Source organism: Silene latifolia, unplaced genomic scaffold, assembly GCF_048544455.1.
Source record: "Silene latifolia isolate original U9 population unplaced genomic scaffold, ASM4854445v1 scaffold_336, whole genome shotgun sequence".
Taxonomy (NCBI): domain Eukaryota; kingdom Viridiplantae; phylum Streptophyta; class Magnoliopsida; order Caryophyllales; family Caryophyllaceae; genus Silene; species Silene latifolia.
Genome location: NW_027413267.1, coordinates 1,899 through 27,772, shown reverse-complemented (window position 1 = coordinate 27,772; position 25,874 = coordinate 1,899). Strand labels below are relative to the sequence as shown.

At 38.4% G+C, this 25,874-nt stretch overlaps 1 protein-coding gene across 1 annotated transcript; it reads left to right on the top strand.

Annotated features, from left to right (window-relative positions):
- Nucleotides 1-4,240: 4,240 nt before the first annotated feature.
- On the top strand, nt 4,241-10,046 carry LOC141639321 (protein FAR1-RELATED SEQUENCE 6-like). The gene is made up of 4 exons (XM_074448475.1): nt 4,241-4,250; nt 5,371-5,522; nt 8,431-8,833; nt 9,382-10,046. The coding sequence occupies exons 1-4, from the start codon at nt 4,241-4,243 to the stop codon at nt 10,044-10,046; spliced, it is 1,230 nt and encodes a 409-aa protein (XP_074304576.1).
- The last annotated feature ends 15,828 nt before the right edge of the window (nt 10,047-25,874 follow it).

The window sequence follows — 25,874 nt, the reverse complement described above, 5'->3', positions numbered from 1 at the left end:
TAAATATGACATCGGTTTATGCTTATTAAACCATTTTAAATGTCATGAATTCGACAACGGTTTATGCTTATTAAACCGTTATATTATGGATGAATATGTCAACGGTTTTCTATTTAAATGCGACCATTGTCAATATAGTTATTGACCACAGTTTTATTTTTAACCGTAATCAAATTTATAAATATTTTTTTAAAAAAATTGTTTTAGCAGGTTCCGGTTGCTGCTGAAATGCTAATTTTTGCAGTAGCAGGTTCCGCTCAAATGCTACTGCAAAATAACATTTCAGCAGCTGCGCTGCAAAAATTCAATCCTGCAACATCAAAATATTACACAGATTGATCTATTTAACCCAACATCAAAATATTATAAACTGGGTGACCAAAACTAATTACACATCGCTCTATATACACACATACATAATGAGCAGACTATTGACCATCCGTTAATGAAAGAAAATAAGTCGCCCACTTATTTCTCATGGCGGCGATGTCTTTCTTCGAATAGGTTGGGGCTTTGTTCTTGATCGTAGGTGGGAACTACAAATCAAAATATACTTAAATCAAAATAGGCAGAATAAGTGGAATATTACATAGAATTAAACCCAAGTTACGTTTGAAATAGTTATTAAAACACACTAACCGGTGACTCTATGTTGATATACTTTCGGGTGATAATCTCCCACATGGACCGACAATAGAAAAAGGCGCAGTCTTTGCTGTCTGGTTGTTGTAGAGGAGACTATTATATAAATGACATACAAATAAGCTAAATTAGATCAACTTCTCGCATAAACATAAATTAAATGATAGGAGTAATTATTAAGAATACACTTACTTTTATCGTGACAAAAGTTGGACTTGATGCTCCAATTGCTTGAAATACACTAATTCATAAATATATACAGGAAATTATAATTAGCATTTGGCTCAGTAATATTGATGGGACATTGAAAGGAGCCTAGTCTTCAAAGGTCATACAATAACAATTGACATTATAATGTAAGGTTGTAAACTTACTCAGTTATCATCTTTACATATTTCTCAGTGGGACTATGTCCGCAAGAGTAAATCCAGTACACTATGCTTTTTGTCACATTGATTGCCGTTAGCAGCCAATGCTTGCTATGAAATATTGAAAATTGAACTGTTAGTTCATATACATGCATGCTGTAAGCGTGTTAATAAATGAATAGAATCGTGATTCATTATAATAAAGTACTATACATACCGATTCTCATTGTATGGGGGCAAACCATAGGCTTTTGGGCGTCCTCAACCGCTCAGCAATTTTATCGATGTGGACTCTGTATGTGTATCCAAGCACCTTTTGAGAGAACAATTCAGGTGACACGAATCCGTAGTCATGAGAAACATATTTTCCCTCAACGATGTGTGTACACAGGTACCTATTACATCAAATGGAATGAAGAATGTTATTTTTATTGATGCTTTAAATAAACATCACTATTCGTAAAACCAAATGCCAAGTTTTATCAATGAACTTACTTCATCCAAATTACAATGTGCACAATATCTATCTCGTCAAGGTTGAGAAACTGACACAGTGATTACCCATCCATAAGAACAACTGTACCTTCGCCCAGAACATCCTCTCCGATCTCAATAATGAGTACAGACTCGGTAGCTGCCTTCCTTTCCTTTGCACCAATTGGTGCAAAGCTACGAAAGTTGGAGTATTCAATTTTTGCTTATAATCATCGGCCTGATATCTATCTTTAACAGGAACAACAGCGTTGTGTGCATCAAAAGTAGATGGCTTATATCATACGTCGTCTGATTTAACCTCGGTCTACAATTTAGAAAAAAAATATATACATTACACGAGACGTCATATATAATTTAAATAACTAAAAAAAAGGAAAAACTCACAATCTATTTTTCAAATTATTACCACCTCTTGAATTTTGGGTGGAGAGGCAGTCGAATTAGTGACTTTGGGTGTTGACGTAGTAGTCTTAATTTCAGCCATAATGGCTTCGTGTAACTCCTGCAAATGTAAAAATTGAAATACTTACTGTATGTTAGATAAGGTTACCCTAATAAATTTAAAGGCGTTCATTATATAAAATGCATTCGCTTTAGCATAACTACCCCGGAGATGTCAACACTAATGAATTCTTCAGGCCATTGCACAATAGAACCCACGACATCTTGCAAACGCCAATTATCACTAAGTAGCACTATTAGAGTACCATACTCGTCCAGATATAAGTCGGTCACTTCCACTTCCCTCCATTCCTGACGGAGGGCAATGCCTTCAACCTCAACTTCTTGAATCTGGTCGTCAAAGAACGCTGCTCCCCTAGCAACAACAATTTTGCCGGATGCTACTGCAGGAGCATTGTAGTAAAGAACACAAGGCTTCTTGCAAACGCCCTTCACATTTTTAATTAATTAGTATATATACATGCACTACTTTAATTAATAAATTTAATTAAATAGTATATATACAACAATTATAAACTAGTCGTAGTAGCTAATACCTCATCAAAAGCCGGATTTGGAGATGATAAGAACGTGTCTTCGGCTCCCACCTCCACCTCCTCTCTCACGGCCTTGATGGATTCCTCTTCAATTATCCGATCTTGATCCTTTAACATGTCTTCGGCTCCCACCTGATTCTCATTTGCCATGTCATCCTCAGTTCGCATGCCCGCTTTTTCCTTCTCCTCCCTTGCTTCCTTTATGACTTGCCAAACCATAACCAACTCTTCTTCAGATGGCTTATCCCCCATTTCCACCATTCTGAGTATCAACCTGGCCATTGTTTGTAGCCGTGTAGTATAAATGAATATGATTAAAATAAGTAGTATAATTTCAGCATATATATATATATATATAGGAATGGGATCATGTGAGGATACACTATCTTTTTGAGGATTGAGGATTGTGTTACAATATCAGTGGTTCTTCAATACAATAGCACAGGTTATTCGATAAAATATCACACACAAAAAATACCTGTGCAATTTTTTTTTTTTTTTTTCAAATAAAACTTTTTTTTGGACAAAGGTCTGATTTTTCGTGATATTTTATTGAAGAACTTGTGACATTGTATTCACAAATCCTCAATCTTCAAATATATAGGAGTTCTCACCGGATCTTGACTCTCTCTCTCTCTCTCTCTCTCTCTCTCTATATATATATATATATATATATATATATATATATATATATATATATATATATATATATATATAAATTATGTTGAATAAAATACAATATTTATGTATCCTATCATCACCACTCATTGTCCCTCGAGTAGTTTTCCCAAAATACTTAGTGATAACAACATGCGTCGATACCCCTCTCACACGACCTGGATGCTCTACTTTGCCGATTGCCCTAGCAAGAATGTCATCACGTCCTTGAGGCTTCCATTTTCCTTCCTCTACCTCCTTCTCACAGATCCTCTGCATACACAAAAAACCATTATGCAACTAAATTTTATTTAAACTCACAATTATATAACCGACCACCAGTGGTAGAAGTGACATATTTATTCAAACTTACAATTTTCTCTTTGATGGCCTTATCATATGGAGATTCTAACTTTCCATTCTCGGGAGTGTGACCGCCACCGTGACGATTGAGCGCTTCCAAGCTTTGGCTTCTATTCATTCATCACATTGATATCCTCTCAAAATATGTATGATTATCGTGAATATATATATATATATATATATATATATATATATATATATATATATATATATATATATATATATATATATATATATATATATATAGAGAGAGAGAGAGAGAGAGAGAGAGAGAGAGAGAGAGAGAGAGGAGATCTAATGAGTCACTTACCTCATTTGAGTCCTTAAGTCCTTATAAGGACCCTTAGATGGACAACATCTATGGTGGAGATTTTTTACAAAATATAGGCCAAAAAAAAAGGGGAAAAGCTTGGCTATGAAAGAGGACAACATTTCCTGCAAATTGTCCTTACCAATGATCATTTCCTGCGGACAAAAGGAGATATCCTTTGTACTATGTTTACACTCCCCACATTCTTCCTTCCTTAACACACTTATTCCAACTTTATTCTTTCTTTCTTCTCTCTAAAACTGGGTTCTTTCATCCAAAACGAAGCTAAACTTCTCTCTAAATCCTCCAAATCAGCGCAAACATGCAAATAATAGATGGCATCAATGGTATTTCTTCATTTTATTCATTGTTTTTCGACCACGTTTTAATATTTTCAGTTGAATAGGATGGATGAAGGTAATGATAAATTTTGCATGTCATCGAATTTGTTCATTCTTGTTTTTATTATTTGTTCATTCTTGTTTTTATTATTGTTAGAAGTAAATCTTCATGCTGGGTTTTTATGAATTTGAGTTTTGAGTAGCATGAACGCATTCTGACAACATTTACACTATTGTTAGAAGTAAATCTTCATGCTAGATTTACATTTACACTTTTTATTGTTATATTTTTTATGTGAGTTAGCATTCTGACAACATTTACACTTTTGTTGACATTTACACTTTTAAAGCATCACATTTACACTGCATTCCTGCTCACATTTACACTTTTGTCAGTACTTTTACATTTACACTTTTTAATTGTTATAGTCACCTTTGGATTTTTATTGTTTTATTTTTTATGTGAGTTAGCATTAAACAACATTTACACTTTTGTTGACATTTACACTTTTAAAGCATCACATTTACACGCATTCCTGCTCACATTTACACTTTTGGTGTACTTTTACACTTTTGTTGACATTTACATTTTCAGACAATCACATTTACACTTCGTTTTACGCTACACATTTGGATGTTTACTCTTTTTGCTATAGTTTTACATTTACACTTTTTAATTGTTATAGTCACCTTTTAATTGCTAATATTATAGTTTTAATTTGAGTTAGCATTCTGAAAACATTTACACTTTATTTGTTCACATTTACACTTTTAAAGCATCACATTTACACTACATTTCTCGCGACATTTACACTTTTGCCGACATTTACACTTCCGAATCAAAGACATTTACACTTTTCTGCGACATTTACATTACACTTTTGGATGTTTACATTTACACTTACACTTTTGGGACATCATAATTTGCACATTTACACTTTTTGTTGACATTTACACTTTTAAAGCATCACATTTAGACTGCATTTCTGTGACATTTACACTTTTGCTTTGACATTTACACTTTCGAACAACACATTTACACTTTATTTCACGACATTTACACTTACACTTTTGGATGTTTACATTTACACTTACACTTTTGGGACATCATAATTTGCACATTTACACTTTTGGAAAATTTACATTTATGGAACATTCACTTTACATTTACACTTACACTCTGTGCACATTTACAGACTTGCTAAAACAGAATGGAGTTCAACCTGACATGCAGGAGCTGTGTAGGGAGGTCGAGAAGAGGTTTACACCGTACATCGGCCAGGAGTTTGGGGGCATTGAGGATGCGGTGACTTTTTATAAGATATACGTCATTGCTTGTGGGTTTGATGTACGTAGGTACACAACAAAAAAATGGCGTGGCGGTGAGATCAAGTCAAAGCTCGTCGTCTGCAATCGAGAAGGTTTCACTCACAAGAAGCCCAGTAAAGATCGGGATGACGAATTTGGTTGGGAGAAGTCACGAGAGGATATTCGGGTCACTAGAGTGGGGTGTAAAGCGAGGATACGACTATATATGAAGAATGGTCTTTTATTAATTGACCGGTTCCACGAGGGTCACAATCACGAGCTTATCTCACTTAAGGACAGAGAGTTCCAGAAATTGTCGCGTAACATAACAAATTATCACAAGATGATAATTGTTTCGAACTCAAGGGTTTGTAATACATTATCACTCTCTATACTAAATAAATAATTCCATTCATGTTATATTTATATGACGTGTCATTGATGATTGATTGGCAAAGATAGGAGCAACAAAAACATACGAACCGCAAATAACAAGTGAATGGATACGAAAACATTGGAGCAAGCTTAAATGATTTTAAGAACTTCCATAGGGATGTTAAATGTTTCATTCACGAACGGGATGGTCATTTGTTTGTTGACCATTTCAAGGAAATGATCAAACAAGAATAGGTTTCTACTTTGACTATGACCTTGACGATGATGGCAAAGGCGTAGGGCCATATGGGCGGACGGTACCGCCCGAGATAATTACAAAATTTTTGGTGATGCGGTGTCATTCGACCCAACTTACTCCACCAATAAGTATTCTATGGTATTCACACCATTCACGGTGTTGACCACCATAAACGATCCGTGACGTTAAATGGGGCTCTAATTGCAAAGGAAGATTATGAGTCATTTAATTGGGTTTTCAGCCGGTTTTTACAAGCAATCACTACTACAAATCCAGGCAACTACAACGCCCTTTTAACAACGTTTATGCACGAAAATCACAATAGACGTTGTAGAATGTATGGCACGATTTTTACTAAACTTAATTACAACGGGTATAGTTATATAACCGTTGTTATAAGTTTTAACAACGGGTCAAATTTGCACAACCGTTGTTAATAATTTGGCGCAAAATTGGCGCAAAGTTAGTGAAAAGTAATCACAACGGGTATTTTTAAACCTGTTGTTAAAAATTATTTGACAACGGTTGTTGATTTACAACCGTTGTTAAAACTTATTTAACAACGGTTGTTGTTTAACAACCGTTGTCAATACTTTCCATACTATAAACCGCACAAACACAGATCATTCAGACCACAAAACACATACATAACCTAACACAAACACAAACACAGACAAAACACAAACACAAACACAAACACAGGAAACACACTTTCTCATCGTCTCTTTCTCTCTTTCTCATCGCGCTTTATCATCTCGCCACATTTGTTGGTTTCATCGTCTCTTACTTTCTCTAATTATCGTAAATCTCGCCACATCGTTGGTTTCATCGTCTTTCATCGTCATTGTTTTCTTTTTTTTAATTATTTCATTTGCATGTATATATGATGGGTTTTTATCGATCATTATTATGTTATTATTCGCTTAATTAGCTCGTAAAACAAATTAAATAAAATAAAACAAAGAAGAAGCAAGATGATAGAGAGGAATGCATGATAAACTTAATTAATAATTCATTAATATATATATATATATATATATATATATATATATATATATATATATATATATATATAAAATACATAAATTAAAAAAGAATTACATTTCTTAAAATGCAATTCTTATATTTTCATAGAGAGTCTTATTCTCTTCTATGATATCCCTCCTCTCCTCCTTAGCTATTTGGAGGTTTCGTTCAAGATTGCTATATCGTCATATAGCCGCAACAATCGCCGCTTCTCTGTCAAGCCATTTCTTTTGGCATCCTTGAGTGCGGCTTGAGCATCCACAAGATAGCTCCTAAAACTGTCCTCGATGTGGAGCAACCGGCGGATGAAGCTGTTGTTGTTCTCGGTCATAGTAAGAGTTTTAAGGATGTAATCGTTCATTTTGTTGATGAACTTTGGAGTTGTTTGAAAGATTAATTAGGGTTTGGAGATTGTTTTAGCAGTTAGGGTTTGAAGATAGTGAGATAATGGAATGGTGGTTGAGATAATGTATGTATTTATACTAAGTAATGTGTCCTTTGAGTTGTTTTTTAATTATATATTATATGCATGTTTAGGAAGTTGTGCCATAATCATCATATCTCCCTGCTTCAAATCTTATGTAAACCCTTCTCATTCCATATATTGTCCATTCATATGCACAAGATCAGGGATGGCGGTAATAATAATGCATGCATCGGAATTATAACGGGCCCCGTAATTATGCATGCATCTAGTAATATTTAATTTAATTTTTTTTTTATTTTGTTAAAACAAACAACAACGGTTATGTAGAAACAACCCGTTGTCTTTAGTTATAACAACGGTTCTTTGTAAAGTAACCGTTGTTATAACTTTCCCATCAAAATTGAGTCACACTTTCCACAACGGGTTTTGATACTTAAAACCGTTGTTAATAGTTTTTACAACGGGTTGCTTAAGAAAACCAACCGTTGTTAAAACCTTTTACAACGGACGCTTTAACGACGTCCACTATTTTATATAACAACGGTTTTTAGCCGTTGTTATAGCCTGTATCTGTAGTAGTGAATGGGGGGTAAGGAACCCGAGTACATAATTACAGATCAGGACCCAGGTATTATCAAATCTGTCCCTCTTGTTTTCAAGACAGCGCGCCATCGGTTCTGTATGTGGCATATAATGAACAAAATGCCCAGTAAGTTTGGCGTCTCGAGAAGTGATTATAATAAGTTCATGTGTAAAATTAATGACATTATATGGGACGATGAGCTTGAGGCAGAAGAATTTGATGATATCTGGGAGAAATAATTGAAGATCATGGTGTTGGCGTAAATGATTGGTTTACAGTGGGTGATGGCGCATTGCAGAGACTCGAGGACGGCGTCGATTATGAGGACAACTCAAAGATCAAAGAGCGAAAATAGCTTTTTCAAGAGGTTTGAGCACAATTCAGGAACATTGGTTGAGTTTTGGATGCGTTTTGAGAGCGCTATGGACCAACAAAGACATACACAGAAGCAGCTTGACAACATGGATAAGCACTCGTCCGCAACGGCGTCAACACATCTGGTATTAGAGATTCATGCTGCAAAGGTGTACACCTATTCAGCTTTCCACAAATTCAAACAAGAAGCTATCTTCTCAATTGATACATGTAGAACAGGAGGTTTCACTGAGAGAGGCGAGCTAGAGGTAACTACTGTCAAAGATTCATCCAGAAAGAAGAATTTTGAAGTTGCATACAGTCCAGGTAGTTTACACTTCCTATGACATTTACACTTTCTGTTTTTATTTCATTTAAATTCCTATAACTTAACCTTTACACTTCTAATAACTTAACATTTACACATTAAAGTTCATGACATTTACACTTCCTATTAGTTTACATTTACACTTCTAATAACTTAACATTTACACTTTACAATTGATGACATTTACACTTTACATCATATGACATTTACACTTCCTATACCTTAACATTTACACTTTTCCACTTTACAGTTCATGACATTTACACTTCCTATTAGTTTACATTTACACTTCTAATAACTTAACATTTACACTTTACATCATATGACATTTACACTTCCTATACCTTAACATTTACACTTTTCCACTTAATGACATTTGCACTACATTTCATGACATTTACACTTTACATCATATGACATTTACACATTTAAATCCCTATAACTTAACATTTACACTTCTAATAACTTAACATTTACACTTTACAATTCTTGACATTTACACTTTACGTCAGTGACACTATTTTTAACGTTCACACTTACATGATAGCTTTATCTGATGACACAGGCACACGTAAAGCAAGCTGCAGTTGTACGATGTTTGAAAGAACCGGAATCCTATGCCGCCATATAATATGGATTTTTTCAGCAAGTGGGATAAAGACTATACCAGAAGATTATCTTGTAAATAGATGGATGAAAGAGTATCTCCGATTAAGGATTTTCAATACTAATGGTGAAGGGACAGAAAACATGCAAGTCATCGATGAAAAACAAATTGCAATGTCAATAATGTGGTCAGAAGTTCATGAAGCTGTAGGGCTCCTTCGAGACAAAGGAGTAGCTGATGTTGATAGCTTTTGCGCTGTAATTAGATCATTTAAACACTCCCTGTCACCATTAGAGGAAGTGTTGAATAAAAATCAACAAATGGAGAAATTTCTGAATTGTACGGCATCTGAGGTAGTAACGATATTGCCACCAAAGAATTCGAAAAACAAAGGGACCGGAAAAAGATTGTTGTCAGCCAAAACAAAAGCAATGGTGTTGGCTAGGAAACCCAAACGTAAGTGTAAGAATTACAAGAGAATGACAAATCACGACAAGAGAAACTGCCCTAATCCCTTCTCAGCACACACGCCATTGTGCGAAGGGTCGTCTGAACCAGAAGAGGGTGAAGGAGAGGAGGAGGAAGAGCTGGAGTCAGAACAATAATAGACATCAGATCAGTGACAAGTGTTGCTCTATATATTTTGAGTGTGTAACTTAAAACTTTGATGTGCTATAACTGGAGCGGGCGATAAGGAATTGGTCTCATGGCACGTAACTTTGAACTGCAGTTGGTGTAACTTTTAGTAACACCAACGTTAGAGTTACACTGTCATAAGACCAAAATCTCTCTGTTTTATTAGATAGCCAAACATTGTGTTACTTGAACTTATTTTGGATTACTTATGTTATTTCAAGTAACAGTTACACTTATTTTCAAATAACTGGTGTTAACATTTACACTTCCCATGTCAAAGACATTTACACTTCCAAAGAACTTCACATTTACACATACTATATCCTCACATTTACACTTTGAATATCTTCACATTTACACTTCCAATTTAGTCAGTTTTACACTTTATTTGTTCACATTTACACTTCTCCTATATTCACATTTACACTTCCTATTTGTTCACATTTACACTTTTTTTTGTTCACATTTACACTTGGGCTGTCACCACATTTACACTTCCCATGTCACCACATTTACACTGCATTCAATTTAATTTCAGTGTGTTTACATTCACACTTTCAAGATGATAAAGTTGACACTCGACAAGTGTTAACATTTACACTTTAAGTGTGTTAACATTTACACTTAAAGTGTAAATGTGACTAAATTACAAGTGTGATAACAATTACACTTGCAATTTAGTCACATTTACACTTTGAAAAAACTATGATTATAATCGCAAAAATAGTCAACCATTACACTTCATTAGTGTAATTTACCATTACACTTCATTACTGTAAAGCTTACACTTGCAAACATTGCCAACCAAAGTACAAAACATTCTTTTCTAAGTTCAAGATTGCCAAACAAAATACATTTCAAAAAAAAATATGTCCACAAATTGTTCACTTTTTCGATAATACAGCCTTAATTTTGCGCTTCTTTTGTAACATGGCTTATAAATCTTCTTTTCCAGCGATAAACCCATTCAACTTTGCTTCAAAAATGTCTCTGTTGACATTTATGTCAGCTAGAACAAGCGTCGCCACCAACTCGACTACCAAGTACCGTCGATTCCTCTTCCTCTCCAAGTCTGGATGCTCAAAAGGTTGACCCTCGTACATCAGCATATACATCATACGAAAATCCCCGATTCTGTTATGTTAGGAAGGGTGTTTGGCGCCTGAACGGGATTTGCCGATGCTCAAAGCTAGTAATCTCATATCCCCCGCCCGTTCGACATCCAAATAATCGCTAACAAAATGATGCCACTTGGCGAGTAACATTGCACATTTCAGACTGATCCCAGTTGGCATGATGTTGGTAGTCAAGGAGATCAACAGTTTGTTGTCCAAAATTTATACACACGCATGCAAAGTGCCCACCAATGTTGACAGGTACGAAGATAAACTCGGCATTCAGGTTGAAAGTTTTATCACAGTCCTGGATGAAGGTATCCCAAATGTGATACAACCGATCAGTGATGTCATTAGACTGTGAGCCTGCTTCACGTATATCCAAAAGCTGCATGATACATTCCTGTTCAGAGAAGTGAGTGAGACTACATAATAAAAGTAAGAACTAATGTATAACTTTTAGGCTTTGTGCGCGGGGGGTGGGGGGGTTGAGGGGTGTACCATATGACGTATCCCAAAGAAGGCCATCCTAGGAAGTAAGTATTCAGCAGACTCCAAATGGTTCAGCAAAACAGCCCATGACTCAATGACAACAGGCGACATTACAACCTCAGGAAGCATGGTCATGATGTCGGACCGGCGCAGCACGGCTTGCCTAATGTACCAAGAGATTGATTCGCTGCAATAAAACACAAGTATAATAGTAAGAAATTGAGAAGTAGTTACAAATGAAATATCGTAACTAATTGGCCCTGTTATAAGAGTCTGGCAGGTACTAACGGATTTTCAAAGTTGTAGTCGTCTAACAAGCAATAGTCCACCGCATGCTTTCGACGTGATCGAACACCCCTGACCAAGCTTTGATTGTTCCGTAAGAAGGTCGAGACAACAAGAGTCTACGTACCAGCAACCCCACAGTCAATTGAGCAACCCAAGCCATCCCCCCCGCCCCAAGGATGGCTCCGTACGGCTGACAAAGGTTGGCTACCTGACGACTGCGCTGACACTTGAACAACAACGGGGCTGCTTTCCGCCTGTATGGCTACAAAATTGACCACAGGGCTTCCTTCTACGCGTTTAGGGGGTGGGACTGCAACACGGGGACGTTTACTGTACGTAATCTCTTCCTCATCGTCCAGACTCCGCTTCTGTGCAACATTGGAGACCGGGTTCAGACCTTGACCATACTTTTCCCTGAATTGGGTTATCCTTGCGCGAACGCTCTCCCTCACTTTGTTATGGTCACTCAGGATAATAATCGACACCACTTTAGCCCGGACGAGGTTGATAACGTCCATCTCACCTAAGGCGCAGTCAAATAGCTTCCCATTGAAAAGCAGCATGTGTATCATCATGTACACCCCGCAATCAAACGCAGAATAACCCGTACCTTGCCATTTAAATTCGACATTGATGAATTTGAACCCGACAACCTTTGAACCTCTGACAAACCCTTTAGAATCCAGATACTCACCCATTAAATCACACTGTAAAAGGAATTTAAAAAAAAAAAGTCAATTTAAAAACAGTGTTTACAATTCCAGAATACATAAACACTAAAGAACAAATTAAGGTATGCTATTTATAATTATTACCGCAATACAGGAAATTCCAAAATATGGAAGCTTCTCAAAGTCATCGTCGTATCGACGGTTGTCCAAATACTCTATCTGCTCGGAAACGAAGTTTATGCATGCACAGCTGTAATGATCATTATTGCCAGATAAGATCGGGATGAAGACCTGGCGGATGTGACAACAAAGACATAAAAGATACACTCAGTAAAATTTCACATTTACACTTTTAATAATTCGTCACATTTACAGTCCCTGTGTCATGACATTTACACTTTCCATATATTCACATTTACACTATATATGTCATGACATTTACCCTTCATATTTAGTCACCTTTATACTCCCTGTATCATAACATTTACACTTCACTATATCTCACATTTACACTTCCTATGTGATGACATTTACACTTTCCATATATTCACATTTACACTTTATATGTGCTGACATTTACACTTCCTATTTAGTCACCTTTACACTCCCTATGTCATCACATTTACACTTTCTATATAATCACATTTCCACTATACATCATGGCATTTACACTTCACTATGTATCACATTTACACTTCTTATTTCATTACATTTACACTTCACAATATCTCACGACATTTACAGTTCACTATGTCTCACGTTTACACTTCATATGTCATGACATTTACACTTTACATATTCACATTTACACTTTATATGTGCTGACATTTACACTTTCTATTTAGTCACCTTTACACTCGCTATGTCATCATATTTACACTTTCTATATAATCACATTTACACTATACATCATGACATTTACACTTCACTATGTATCACATTTACACTTCATATTTCATGACATTTACACTTTCTTCTTAATCACATCCAGGCATTTACACTTTCTGTGAAAATCACATATACACTTTCGGTGTGATGACATTTACACTTCACAATAGGTCACATTTACACTTACCATATCAGATCCAAGTTGAAATGGAGACAAACAAGATTGAATCCAAGCATCCCACCCAGCCCAGATTTCGTCCTTTTTGTCAAGAACAATTCCTTTCTTCTTGGCTTTCCAAATATCCAGTGCAGGACTCTGTTCAAACGAAGGGCAGCGCTATTAAATTTAGACACTTACGTTACAATTAAATTGGAACTATAAAAATTGCATTGAGTGAGGATAGGACAAGCATGGTGTGACTAAGCCCGAAGAAACAACGAGAGGATGCAACTGGTGCAGTTTGGTCATACATCATCTTATTGATTAGTAGGCACCAACAATCGATTACGTAATTCATAACTTCTGTCCGGGTTCAAGGGTTAACATGTCTTCCCGTGACACGAAGAAAAAGTCTGAAAAAACTGCCAATTCTTCCCTACAAAAAAAGAAAAAATTATATAAGGCGAACATGGTTACGACAACATATAAGTATTAATATGTTTGACATAGAAATTAATCGACTCACCCTTTCAACCAAGCTTCTGATTTTTTAAATACGTAGTCCAGGACGTATTTCCTTTCCTTAAAAACACCCCTAAATAATTTCTTATTCAAATTTAGCTGGGTCTACAAGAATAAAGCCCTGCTCGGCATGGGTTCCCCATAATCCATGGTGCAAGTCAGATTCTCAGGGACCACTTCCATGCACTGTAAGGGCTCAGGTGAATGAAATAGGAAAGGGTGGTGATCCATATTACTCCGGGGGACATAAATTTCCCGACCATCCACAGAACAGGCCGGTTCGAAAGGGCATGCCACATCGGTCGTTCCAAAATCCTCACCGGAACCCCTTAAATGCCTCGGCTAGCTCTGCAGATATAAACGTACACCAAATTCCGGCAACTTAAACTCAGAGGAGGGTGCTTCAACAACCACCTTATCTGCTCCCTCCGCAACATCCATGGGCTTGTCATCATTCGAAATGAACCAGGACAACCGGGTTGTGCAGTAGGGCCCTCACCTTGCTCGTTGACCATGCCACTACCAATCTCTAACCCTTCTTGCGATGCATCTTCACGGACTGTGGTCGAAACAACGCCAGGCTCACCATCCGGTGCTTTTGTACCACTAACTTGGCGTCGGTCAACGGGCTGTTCCACTCCCGGTGCACCGCTAACATCCACAACCTCACCAGGCACTAGTCCAACCACGAGTGGTTCGGGCCTGACGGCAGGCCCCCGATCTTGGGGCGGCTCCATGTCCATGCCCCGCATGCCTCATCCCGACCGGGTCGGTGCACCGCTAACATCCACATCCACGCCAGCACTAGTCCAACCACCATCGATTCGGCCCATGGCTGGTCCCCGATCTTGAGGCGGCTCCATATCCATTCCCCGCACCCTCGTCCTATTCTCTCGGTGCACCACCCCGTGCCACTTCACCGTCACCGCCTGTCGACAACTTTTTCAAATACAAGTTATCAATATCACCGTCGCTATAAATTTCAATCGAAATGAAGATGATCCATCTTCAATTGACGGGACTACCACATCCGCATCCACCTTGTTCGCTACTTTTGAAAAAGACGCCTCCCCTTCACCGAAAACAAGCCCTGTTCTTGAGCCGCTCCATATCCATACCGCACAATCTCATCCTCACCTATCTCAGATGCGACCCTCTGCCGCTTCACCACCACCATGACCAATATCTCACAAACCTTGCAGCGCGTTCTCAATATCGTAGTCGAAATAAATTTTAGTTGAACCGAAGATGAACCATCTTCGATTGATCGACCTACCACATCCGCATCAACCTTATTCGTTGCTTCGACTTACGCTTCTCAACAACATGTTCAACTTTCTCGGGGGCACCACTAGTGTCGCACTTCCCTCCCAAACTTTCCCCGCTCCTCGTTCAATGAGGGCTTTGTTTAAGCTTCTTCAACTTCATCCGGGCTATAAATTTTCTCTAGAATCTGCTGATCAGTTAATTGAGTCAAGTAGTCGGTTAAATCTAGCCCGCATTCCTCTTCCTCTCGTCGACAGGCTTCGTTAAGTTCAGCGGTGTTGTAGAAATCAGCGGTCTCCATTACCTGTGACATCGCCGCATCACCTGCTTTTTCACCCAAATCAGAATCTTCTGCAAGTGATACAAGCTCTACAGTAGGCGTAAACTCAAACTTAGGAACCTTGGTCTTTTTTTTTCTTGCTTGCCTTTGTTTTTTTCTTGGCCACCTTCCCAACATAAGACAATGAGGGAGCGTTATCATTATACTTCTTCATTTGGGAAGCTAAATTTCCAACTTCTTCAACATATTCCTTCACCTTTGCACCTTCAAAAAAAGCTTGTGTCGCTTGTGACGGAACAAGATCAGTTGAAGAAGTAGCACCTGTTGTTAAATTCTTAAGCATTGCAGCTGCATCCGTATACCAGGAATAGAAGGCCACAGCGTTCCTTTGAATCTTCAAGTACAGCTCGTGTACACCCTACAGTTGGTAACAAAAAAAGATTTAAGAGTCTAGAAACACAAAATATACCTGCTCAATATATATATATATATATATATATATATATATATTAAAAAAAATATGCGATTAATTAAACATTCATAACATAAATCTTACATCTACAGCCCTAGCTTTCAACTCATCGTCATCTTCAACACCGAAAGGGAGTTCAATCTGAATAAACTTCTTATCGAGTGATGTACCCGACGTTGAAATCAGAAGAGGCGTAGGGCTTGCCAATGGCGCCTTGGGCGCGCCAGCTATAGCCAACATCGTATTACCAACGTCCTTCTCATCAGGGGTCTTGTTTTGACATCGCGGGTACTTCACCTTCGACAAAGTTAGTCGGCCTAGTGGACCCACGTCCAGCTCATCCTTTAACCTCTTCGATAGAGTTTTCAGATCCCAATGCTGAATAAGTGGAAGGCCATCTGGGTAACTCTTGCCACGGTAATCATACCACTGAAAATAAGTAATCATAAGGAAAAGGATACAACCAAGCAGATGTGACTGCACCCTGCGAGCCTCGGCTGCAGCATTAGCTAAACATTCTAATACATACGAGCACCAGTCATACTCCGGTATGGCACTCACATCTTCAACCACTTTCAAAAGTTTGATTTCAATGCCGTTGTTCAATGTCGGCGCAAGGAATGATGAAATGCTAAGAAGCACAAACAGGCGGCAGAATTCATCACCTCCATCTTTGAATTGCTCTGACTCAATATAATTGAAGACGTCTCCTAAAGGAATAGAATCAGAATTTGATTTCACTTTGAACTTTTTGCGCCACAGTTGTTTTATGCGCACATATTTTTCATCTTTAGCACCAGGCATATGTCCAGTAGGTACTATTTCCATCTCTCTCTCACCAACAGGTAACATGAAACAGTCATAGACATCATACTTAGTAACCATAAACTCCTTCAACTCCGACGCCCTGAAAACATGAGAACCATCGCTGAAAGCCTCAAGAAATTCAGAACATGTGAAAGCGGGAAAGTTCTCGAGTTTAAGATGAAGCGACCCCAAATCCAATCCTCTCGTACGGCTCGTTGGGCAATGTTAAGCTTACTAATAAGCTTGTGAAGCCGGTTGGGGCGACACTTAACGGAAACAGTAGGGGTAACTTGTGGTTGTTCTTCGCTTTCAGGTACTTCTCGATCAGATACCATTTGAATCAGGAACAAAAAGTACATAAGAAATGCACAATATCAGTCAACCTATAATAGTCTACACATTTACATTTACACTTACTCTATCCTCACATTTACACTTCCAGTATCCTCACATTTACACATCCAATTTAGTCAGATTTACACTTTTTTGTTCACATTTACACTTCTCCTATCCTCACATTTACACTTCCAGTATCTTCACATTTACACTTCCAATTTAGCCAGATTTACCCTTTATTTGTTCACATTTACACTTCTCCTACACTCACATTTACACTTCCATTATCTGCACATTTACACTTCCAATTTAGTCAGATTTACCCTTTATTTGTTCACATTTACACTTCTCCTACACTCACATTTACACTTCCATTATCTTCACATTTACACTTCCAATTTAGTCAGATTTACCCTTTATTTGTTCACATTTACACTTCTCCTACACTCACATTTACACTTCCATTATCTTCACATTTACACTTCCAATTTAGTCAGATTTACCCTTTATTTGTTCACATTTACACTTACTCTATCCTCACATTTACACTTCCAGTATCTTCACATTTACACTTCCACTTTAGTCAGATTTACACTTTACTTGTTCACATTTATACTTCTCCTATCCTCACAATTACACTTCTAGTATCTTCACATTTACACTTCCAATTTAGTCAGATTTACCCTTTATTTGTTCACATTTACAATTCTCCTACCCTCACATTTACACTTCCATTATCTTCACATTTGCACTTCCAGTTTAGACAGATTTACACTTTATTTGATCACATTTACACTTCTCCTATCCTCACATTTACACTTCCAGTATCTTCACATTTGCACTTCCAGTTTAGACAGATTTACACTTTATTTGATCACATTTACACTTCTCCTATCCTCACATTTACACTTCCAGTATCTTCACATTTAACCTTTATTTGTTCACATTTACACTTCTCCTACACTCACATTTACACTTCCATTATCTTCACATCTACAGTTCCATTTTAGTCGATTTACGATTTTAGTGTTCACGTTTACACTTACTCTATCCTCACATTTACACTTTGAATATCTTCACATTTACACTTCCAATTGAGTCAGATTTACACTTTATTTGATAACATTTACACTTCTCCTATCCTCACATTTACACTTTCTATTTGTTCACATTTACACTTTTTTTTGGTTCACATTTACACTTGGGCTGTCCTCACATTCACAGTCCCAATTACATCACATTTACAATCCCCAAAAACAGGCTCGATTAAAACCCTAACAAATACATTGACACTACCCATCAATTCAGATTTACACTATGAATTTATTTAAAAATTCAAACACGCAATAAAATCACATAAATTGAAACACGCAATAAAATAGAAACACGCAATATAACAATTACGACTCAAGCATAATTTGCAAAATTTAAAAATTACAACAAAGAAAAGAATAAAGGATGATCAATAAATTACCTTCAAAGTGAGGTAAAGAAACAAAGATAGGAACTACAAGGGTTTGAATGCGATAAAATATAGAAAAGAAAATGGAATTGTTGTATTTGGTAAGCAAGAGAAATGGAACAGTAAGGAATAGAAAAGAAATGAAGAAATGTGAGATGAAAGACAGGAATAAGGAAGGACGGTTTTTTGAAATTATGAGGAGGTTGTATGAGATAATGGAGGGAAGTTGAATAACGTGCAAGTGACTGATGGAGGAACATACATGCGAGAATGGAACAAAAAGTCTAATGTACCCTAAGGAGAGAGGTAATTAGTCTACACATTATTATAATGTTATAAGTTGCTTTTTGGTGTAATCTTAGCCTTTCATCCTCACAATCTAAGGGCTCTAAATGGGACTTATGGACTTAATGACTTAAGGTGGACTCACTTGATCATTCTTCATATATATATATATATATATATATATATATATATATATATATATATATATATATATATATATATATATATATAAGAATTAAGTACTTACAAGCTTCTTCTTAATCAATCTATAACCACCTCTGGAGCCATGAAAGACGCTCTCTTTCTTTGAAATGTTCTCTAGGGCCTGCTTACTCATAGTCTTCATAAAATGAATTGTATCGAGTGACATAAGCATATTTCATTACTTATTAAGTGATTACTAATAATTAAAGTGATCCCAATGAGTCGCATATAAATTACCTTAAACTTGTCAGACTGCCTATAAGCAATAAAGTTATACCAATCTTGCTGGCTGACATACCAATACTTCTTCGTTGGTGGTTTCTTATTTATCTTCTCGGTCTTCTTGTTGAACAAGTGGTTCCGAGCAATCTTTAACTTCCATGCTCTGAAGGATTCCCCTTTCCTTTTTTTAGGTAACCATTATGTTCTTGGGGGACAGTGTAAGCTGCCTCAATATATGGTGAACATATTTGGTTAGTTTCGGCTAATAGCACATATCGAATACTAAGATAATTTCATCTTACTGTATTTATTATTGTATATACATACCTTTATTCTCCCCCATAGCTTTTCCTTCCGGTTTTTACTCAACTGATCGATACGCGGCAAACCGAGAGGCACATACTCTCTTACACAACAACCAATCCAACTCGCGAATTTTGCAGCAAAGATACCATCTGGCAGCCCCGTTAATTCATCCCATTAAATTTTTTTAGGTATCCCTCTCTCTATTGCTTCTAGGGAATCCCTATGACTCCTTCGCCCAGTATACGATTCCAAATTATTCTCATCACCTGAATCTTCTTCGTTTGATTTTTTCCCATCTTTTCTTTTCCGCTTTCCACCCATATCTAAACCAGAAATTAATAAACTACTAACTCTAAGCATTAAGTCGACATAGCAGGAGCACCATCCCAAATAAATAATCACACAGGATACCTAAAAACATAGGTGTTGTTTAACACACAATATACTTAAAATAATAGGTGTTGTTTAACACACAATAAACCTAAGATAATTAGGGGATAATATCACAGCTAAAAAAAAAATAAAGACATTAAGTTAATGAGACGAAGGAGTAGGGTTTATTATTACTTATTCAAAGAGGAGAAGCTGGGCTCGGTATGGCGATGATGGAGGGAACGTGTAGATACCCAGTATCTGTTGAGACTCCAACAAACACCCGATGATTATCGGACTATAACATGTTTTGGGATCGCGACGTTTGATCGACTGTTTGTGTACAACTTTACGTCGGAAAACTTAAAACGATTTCGAAAATAAAATATTTCAAAACATTTCAAAAATACCTGGAGTGTTTAATGCACGACGACGGGGTCACAATGACACTAACTAGAGTCAAAACCGACACCGGACCAAAAACCGACTCAAAAATTCAAATCCCGATTCCAACAACGAGTCAAACCGAGTCAACCACCAAAACCAAAACATTTCAAACCTTCTACCTTAAGTTTTCCTGGATTTATGTTTGGTCATGTACCAAACATATGACAACAAAACCTAGGATAGAACAAATCATGATTGCATTTGTGTGAAAGCGACAACATACCTCGAAGACCCGCGACGTGGCTCGCGCCTCTTTGAGCAGCCCAGGTGGCCACGTCGCTCAAAACTCACAAAACCACTCATTTCCCTATAAATACCCCTCAAATGCCCCCCCATTTGAGACTTACGCGAGTGTCCGCCCCCTCTTTTCTCCCTTAAAATTCTCGACTGGACTTCTTAAGTCACAATCCGACGCGTATTTACGACCTACCGATCATAAATACAAGCCTTACACATTGTTTGGTACCGTCATCGTGCATTAAATCACTTGACCGACCACTTCGACCACTACACCGTCACTAATCTTAAAACACTCTTTTTTACTTACCAAAACGGTTTTAAACCGAGTTTTTTCCGACCAAACGAGTTGTTACACTTACGTCGGTCACTCGCCATAACCAAACATGTAAGTATGAGGGGCAAAAATCCTCTTTTTATCATGTTTTCATTTGTTTCATGACTATAACATGCTAAAATGTGCATAACATGAACCAAAACATGGGATAAACGAGCCAAAACTGATTTTTGGCCTGAGACAGAAGCCCATTGGTTCGCCGGCTTGCCCGCGCCTCAATGGGGTGTTCAGGTCAGAGATCAACCGTGTTTGTTCTCGTCTTTCCCCTTTAATTCATTTTCATATTTGTAATCGGTTTTTACCATTTCAAATATTTTCAAATCCTTTTTATTTCATTTCATTTGTTTTAACCATAAAACATTTTTCACCCTTGGTTCCCCATACCATGACGGTTAAATCCGTGTTTCGGTGATAATATTTGGTTAATAACATTTAAATGGTATTTTAAAGCCTTTTATTTAATTTTTGGGAGGTATTTTAAGGCCTTTCATCGTTTCTTTACATTTTTAAAATAAACATATTAGTCACCAATACAAAGTCATCCTTGGTTCTACATACGATGCCGGATTTTAACCCGGGTACGATGATGAGTATCGACTAATTACATTCAAGTGAACTTAAGACAATTAGTTCATAATTATTTTCAAAAATATTCATGTCAAGCTTGTCAAGTCGAACCCAACACCGAATATTATCAAAATAATGATGATTATTCGAGTCTGGTTCTTCAAATCAACAAATGCGGTCTAAACGACCTTTTCAAACCAAATCTGGTTCAAATACCCATTTCTCAACACGTTTTATAACGTTTTGAAAAGGTCAGAACACGATATATAACCGTAGGCTGACCCGCGCCTCAAGCAGGCCTTTTCTTTCTCATTTTCAGAACCAGAGGAGGCCACTTTACACCGCCGGCTGGCTCGCGCCTCATGTAGCCGTCTGGTACAGGGCCTGTTCCCTTTCCAGCATTAGTCTAGGAAGATCCCGACTCCGGTTACCCCGGATATAGGACAGATCAGATAACTATTTGTTTATTCAAAATCATATTTGCAAAATGCTTTACTAAGACAAATGGATCACGTTATGCACCCTAAACCTAATACGGTAAATGGATGTTTAATTTCCGTCTTGCATGCAAATCAATCATTAATCCAACTTGACATCTTATACCTGATACTTGGATTAAATCAACCGACTTAGAAAGCTCTCACATGTTAGGTTTAAATTATTGGATGCGCATTCATGCATTTAAGCCGTTTTATCAACTTTTGCATTCAACCAACCAAGATCGATCAGTTGAGGCCGCTACCGCGGGCGGGATTGGGTGTCTGATTAAAGGGCTTCCCAATACGTACCTTCATCTCTTACTCAGAAACTTTGGATAGTGGACGACCTTATCCAGGGCGTACGAGAGTCATTCTAGAGATAGGATGCTAAAGAGGGACGATTTCCTTATCTTTAGTACCTATGTCAAACGCTGCTTTGTGCTTCGATTTGACCAGGTATAAAGTAGAATTCCAACGGGTTCCAAGCATCCCACAAATGCTTGGTGGCGACTCCGAACATCTCTAATCGTTTCGAGACCCTTACCGAGACGAAACCGACCGATCTAAAACGATCCGGTCGAAAGCATTTTTTTACGCCGCCGAGCGTGGCTTTCAAAAGACCGCTGCATGTCCACATATTGGCTTGGCGTGCAGGTGGCCCGTGACTACGGACCGGTAGGTGGCCCGAAACCCAAAGACCGAGGCGTGGCCCATGTCCACAGATTTGGCGACTCCGCTGAGGAAAACTAGGACACTTACGTCTTTGTGATCCCTAGATGGTGTGACTCGAACGAGGTCTTGGTTGGAATGCATTAATTGATATTACGGTCACGGTCGGGTTCCTTGTCCGGGCCCATAACCTAACCCCTTTTGGCCAATTGGCTCGTCTCGTCGGCGTGAGTTTTCTCATCCCCGCGTTTTGAATTCCGATTGAGTCAAGCATGCCATTGACGTTACACATTTCTTTTCTCAAAGAGTTTTCATCACTTTCGAGCACGAGGCTAGGGCACCCTCCTTACACATTTTGTTTGGACTTGTATCCCTCTCGCAAATCGGGGTTTGATTGCTTGGTGTGTAATCCACCCTCTTAAGCCAAAACCCGTGTCAGCATAATGCATAATATAATGAACTGCGAGTGCTTATGTGCTACTTGATCATAAGTCCTTCCGTGTCATTTTCAAAACTTTCAAAAAACACCCTTTTGCGCCGTTATAATGGCCGTTTCAAACCTCGGTCTTTCGCCGACCGTTGCACGCCTTTTTAGGCCGTCGTAATGACAATTTTCAAACCCGGTTTTTTATAACCATTTCAACACGCCTTTCTAGGCCGTCGTAATGCCGATTTTCAAACCCGGTTTTTATAACCATTTCAACACGCCTTTCTAGCCGTCGTAATGACGATTTTTCAAACCCGGTTTTTATAACCATTTCAACACGCCTTTCTAGGCCGTCGTAATGACGATTTTAAAACCCGGTTTTTATAACCATTTCAACACGCCTTTCTAGGCCGTCGTAATGACGATTTTCATACCTGGTTTTTATAACCATTTCAACACGCCTTTCTAGGCCGTCGTAATGACGATTTTCAAACCCGGTTTTTATAACCATTTCAACACGCCTTTCTAGGCCGTCGTAATGACGATTTTCAAACTTGGTTTTTTACAATCATTTCAATTCACCTTTTTACGCCGTTATAATCGCCGCGTCTAGACACAGACTTTAACCCGTTTCGCGCCAACAATGGCTCTTTCAAAACCCGAGAAAAGCACACACCCTTTTCTCGAGACACTTTCGAGATCCCGAGGACCATGCACCTTCCCCGAGACCTCTTCAAACATTTCAAACCCGATTTTCAAAACATACAATTTTGAATTTCAGAAAACCGTCTTGGGAAACAATACACTGTTTTCCAAGCCGATTCAAACTCGAACCATCTTTTGCCAATAAACTTAAGACAACCCTTTTCAACTCATCGACTTGCGGAGATCTCTATCTTCGGAAGCCGCCCATTAAAGCGACGAATGAATCTTTTTGAAAATTTCTATTTTCAAAAACTTCAGTGCACCACTCCAATTCCGCCTCGTGTCTATCGAGTCGAAGCAAACGTACTTATGGGTCTTTACTTATGGGTCGTCTCACCACGAGACCCGTCCAATTGCGTCGCGCCGTTATGTTGGACTCGTGTCAAAAGTTCGGTCAACACCGTCACGTCATAAATCGAGTCAGCACCGAGGAACCATACACGGTCAGCCTCGTCTTGTTGAGTCTGATCCTTGTCTTGTCCTTTGCATTGTCTGCGTTCAGTCTTTGAACCGTCTCGGATTGAGTTGTAGTGTGAGCCGTTTTTCTGCCTCAGAGCCATGGCCCCGTCTTCAACTTCGTCTGTTAACAGCAACAACAATGATAATAACAGAGATGTCACGATCGATCGGCTAGCTAACCCGCTCACCGCCCTTAAGGTCACCCGGATCGCGTCGAGACCCGTATCGACGCCCTGGAAAACAAAGAAACTGGAGAACATAACGCTCCACCTCTGACTGAAACTGAGAAGAGGCTAAAGCTCTTGGAAGAACAGCTCCTAGCCCGGGGTAACAATATCCATCTTGAGAACAACCGAAGTTTCGAACCTATGTGCCTAAGTTCAAAGAAGTGGAGGACCCGCTCAATCATATCCGTGCCTTCAAAGATTACATGGCCATCAAAGGGGTCAAACAAGAACTTTTCACCCGGATCTTTCCGTCCTCTTTTGAACCGATCCCTCGCCAATGGTATTACTCCCTTGATCCGAAAAACCTTACTACTTGTAATGAGGTCGCATTTGAATTCGCCAAACAATACGCCGACAATGTTGAAATCCAAGCCAATACCCGTACTCTTTAGGTTCTAACCCAGAACGATAAGGAAGGGTTCACCGAGTTCTTAACCCGTTGGAGAAGGGTGAGTACTCAATTGGTCAGTAAACCGAGTGAATCAACTTTGGTGGAAAAGTTCGTCAACAATCTTCGCCCAGTGGATGCCAACTTACTAAGGTATCAAAATATCAAGACCTTCCAGGATCTACAAATTCTGGGGACACGCATTGAAGATGACCGCCGGGAGGGTGTCTTGGCCAAGACTACTGGCAGAGGCTACCAAGGATCCACCTCGACTGGATCTCGCCCTTACGGCCAAACAAACAAGATCGATGAGGTCAACCTCGTTGAACCATCTGCTAAGAGAGCTGAGCGCCCCCAGAGAGTGTTCACTAATATGGGGTCAACTTACGCAAGTGCTCTGAAGAGGCTCATGAACCAGGGAAAGTTACAACCAATCGGACCCACCCCGGATCCGACCGATGCTAAGAAGTCCCGGTTCTGGAACCCCAATGCCTACTGTTAGTACCATCAAGGGAAGGGGCATGATACTGAAACCTGCTTCAAACTCAAACACATAATCCAAGACATGATTGAGAAAGGAGATTTGCCTTTACCCCCACCGACTAAGCCAAACAACAAAACAAATCCTCTGGGGATCCACGCCATCTCCGATGATGAGCCAACTCTGGACTGCTCACACCTTGTCCTGCCCGTTGATGACGAGGTGA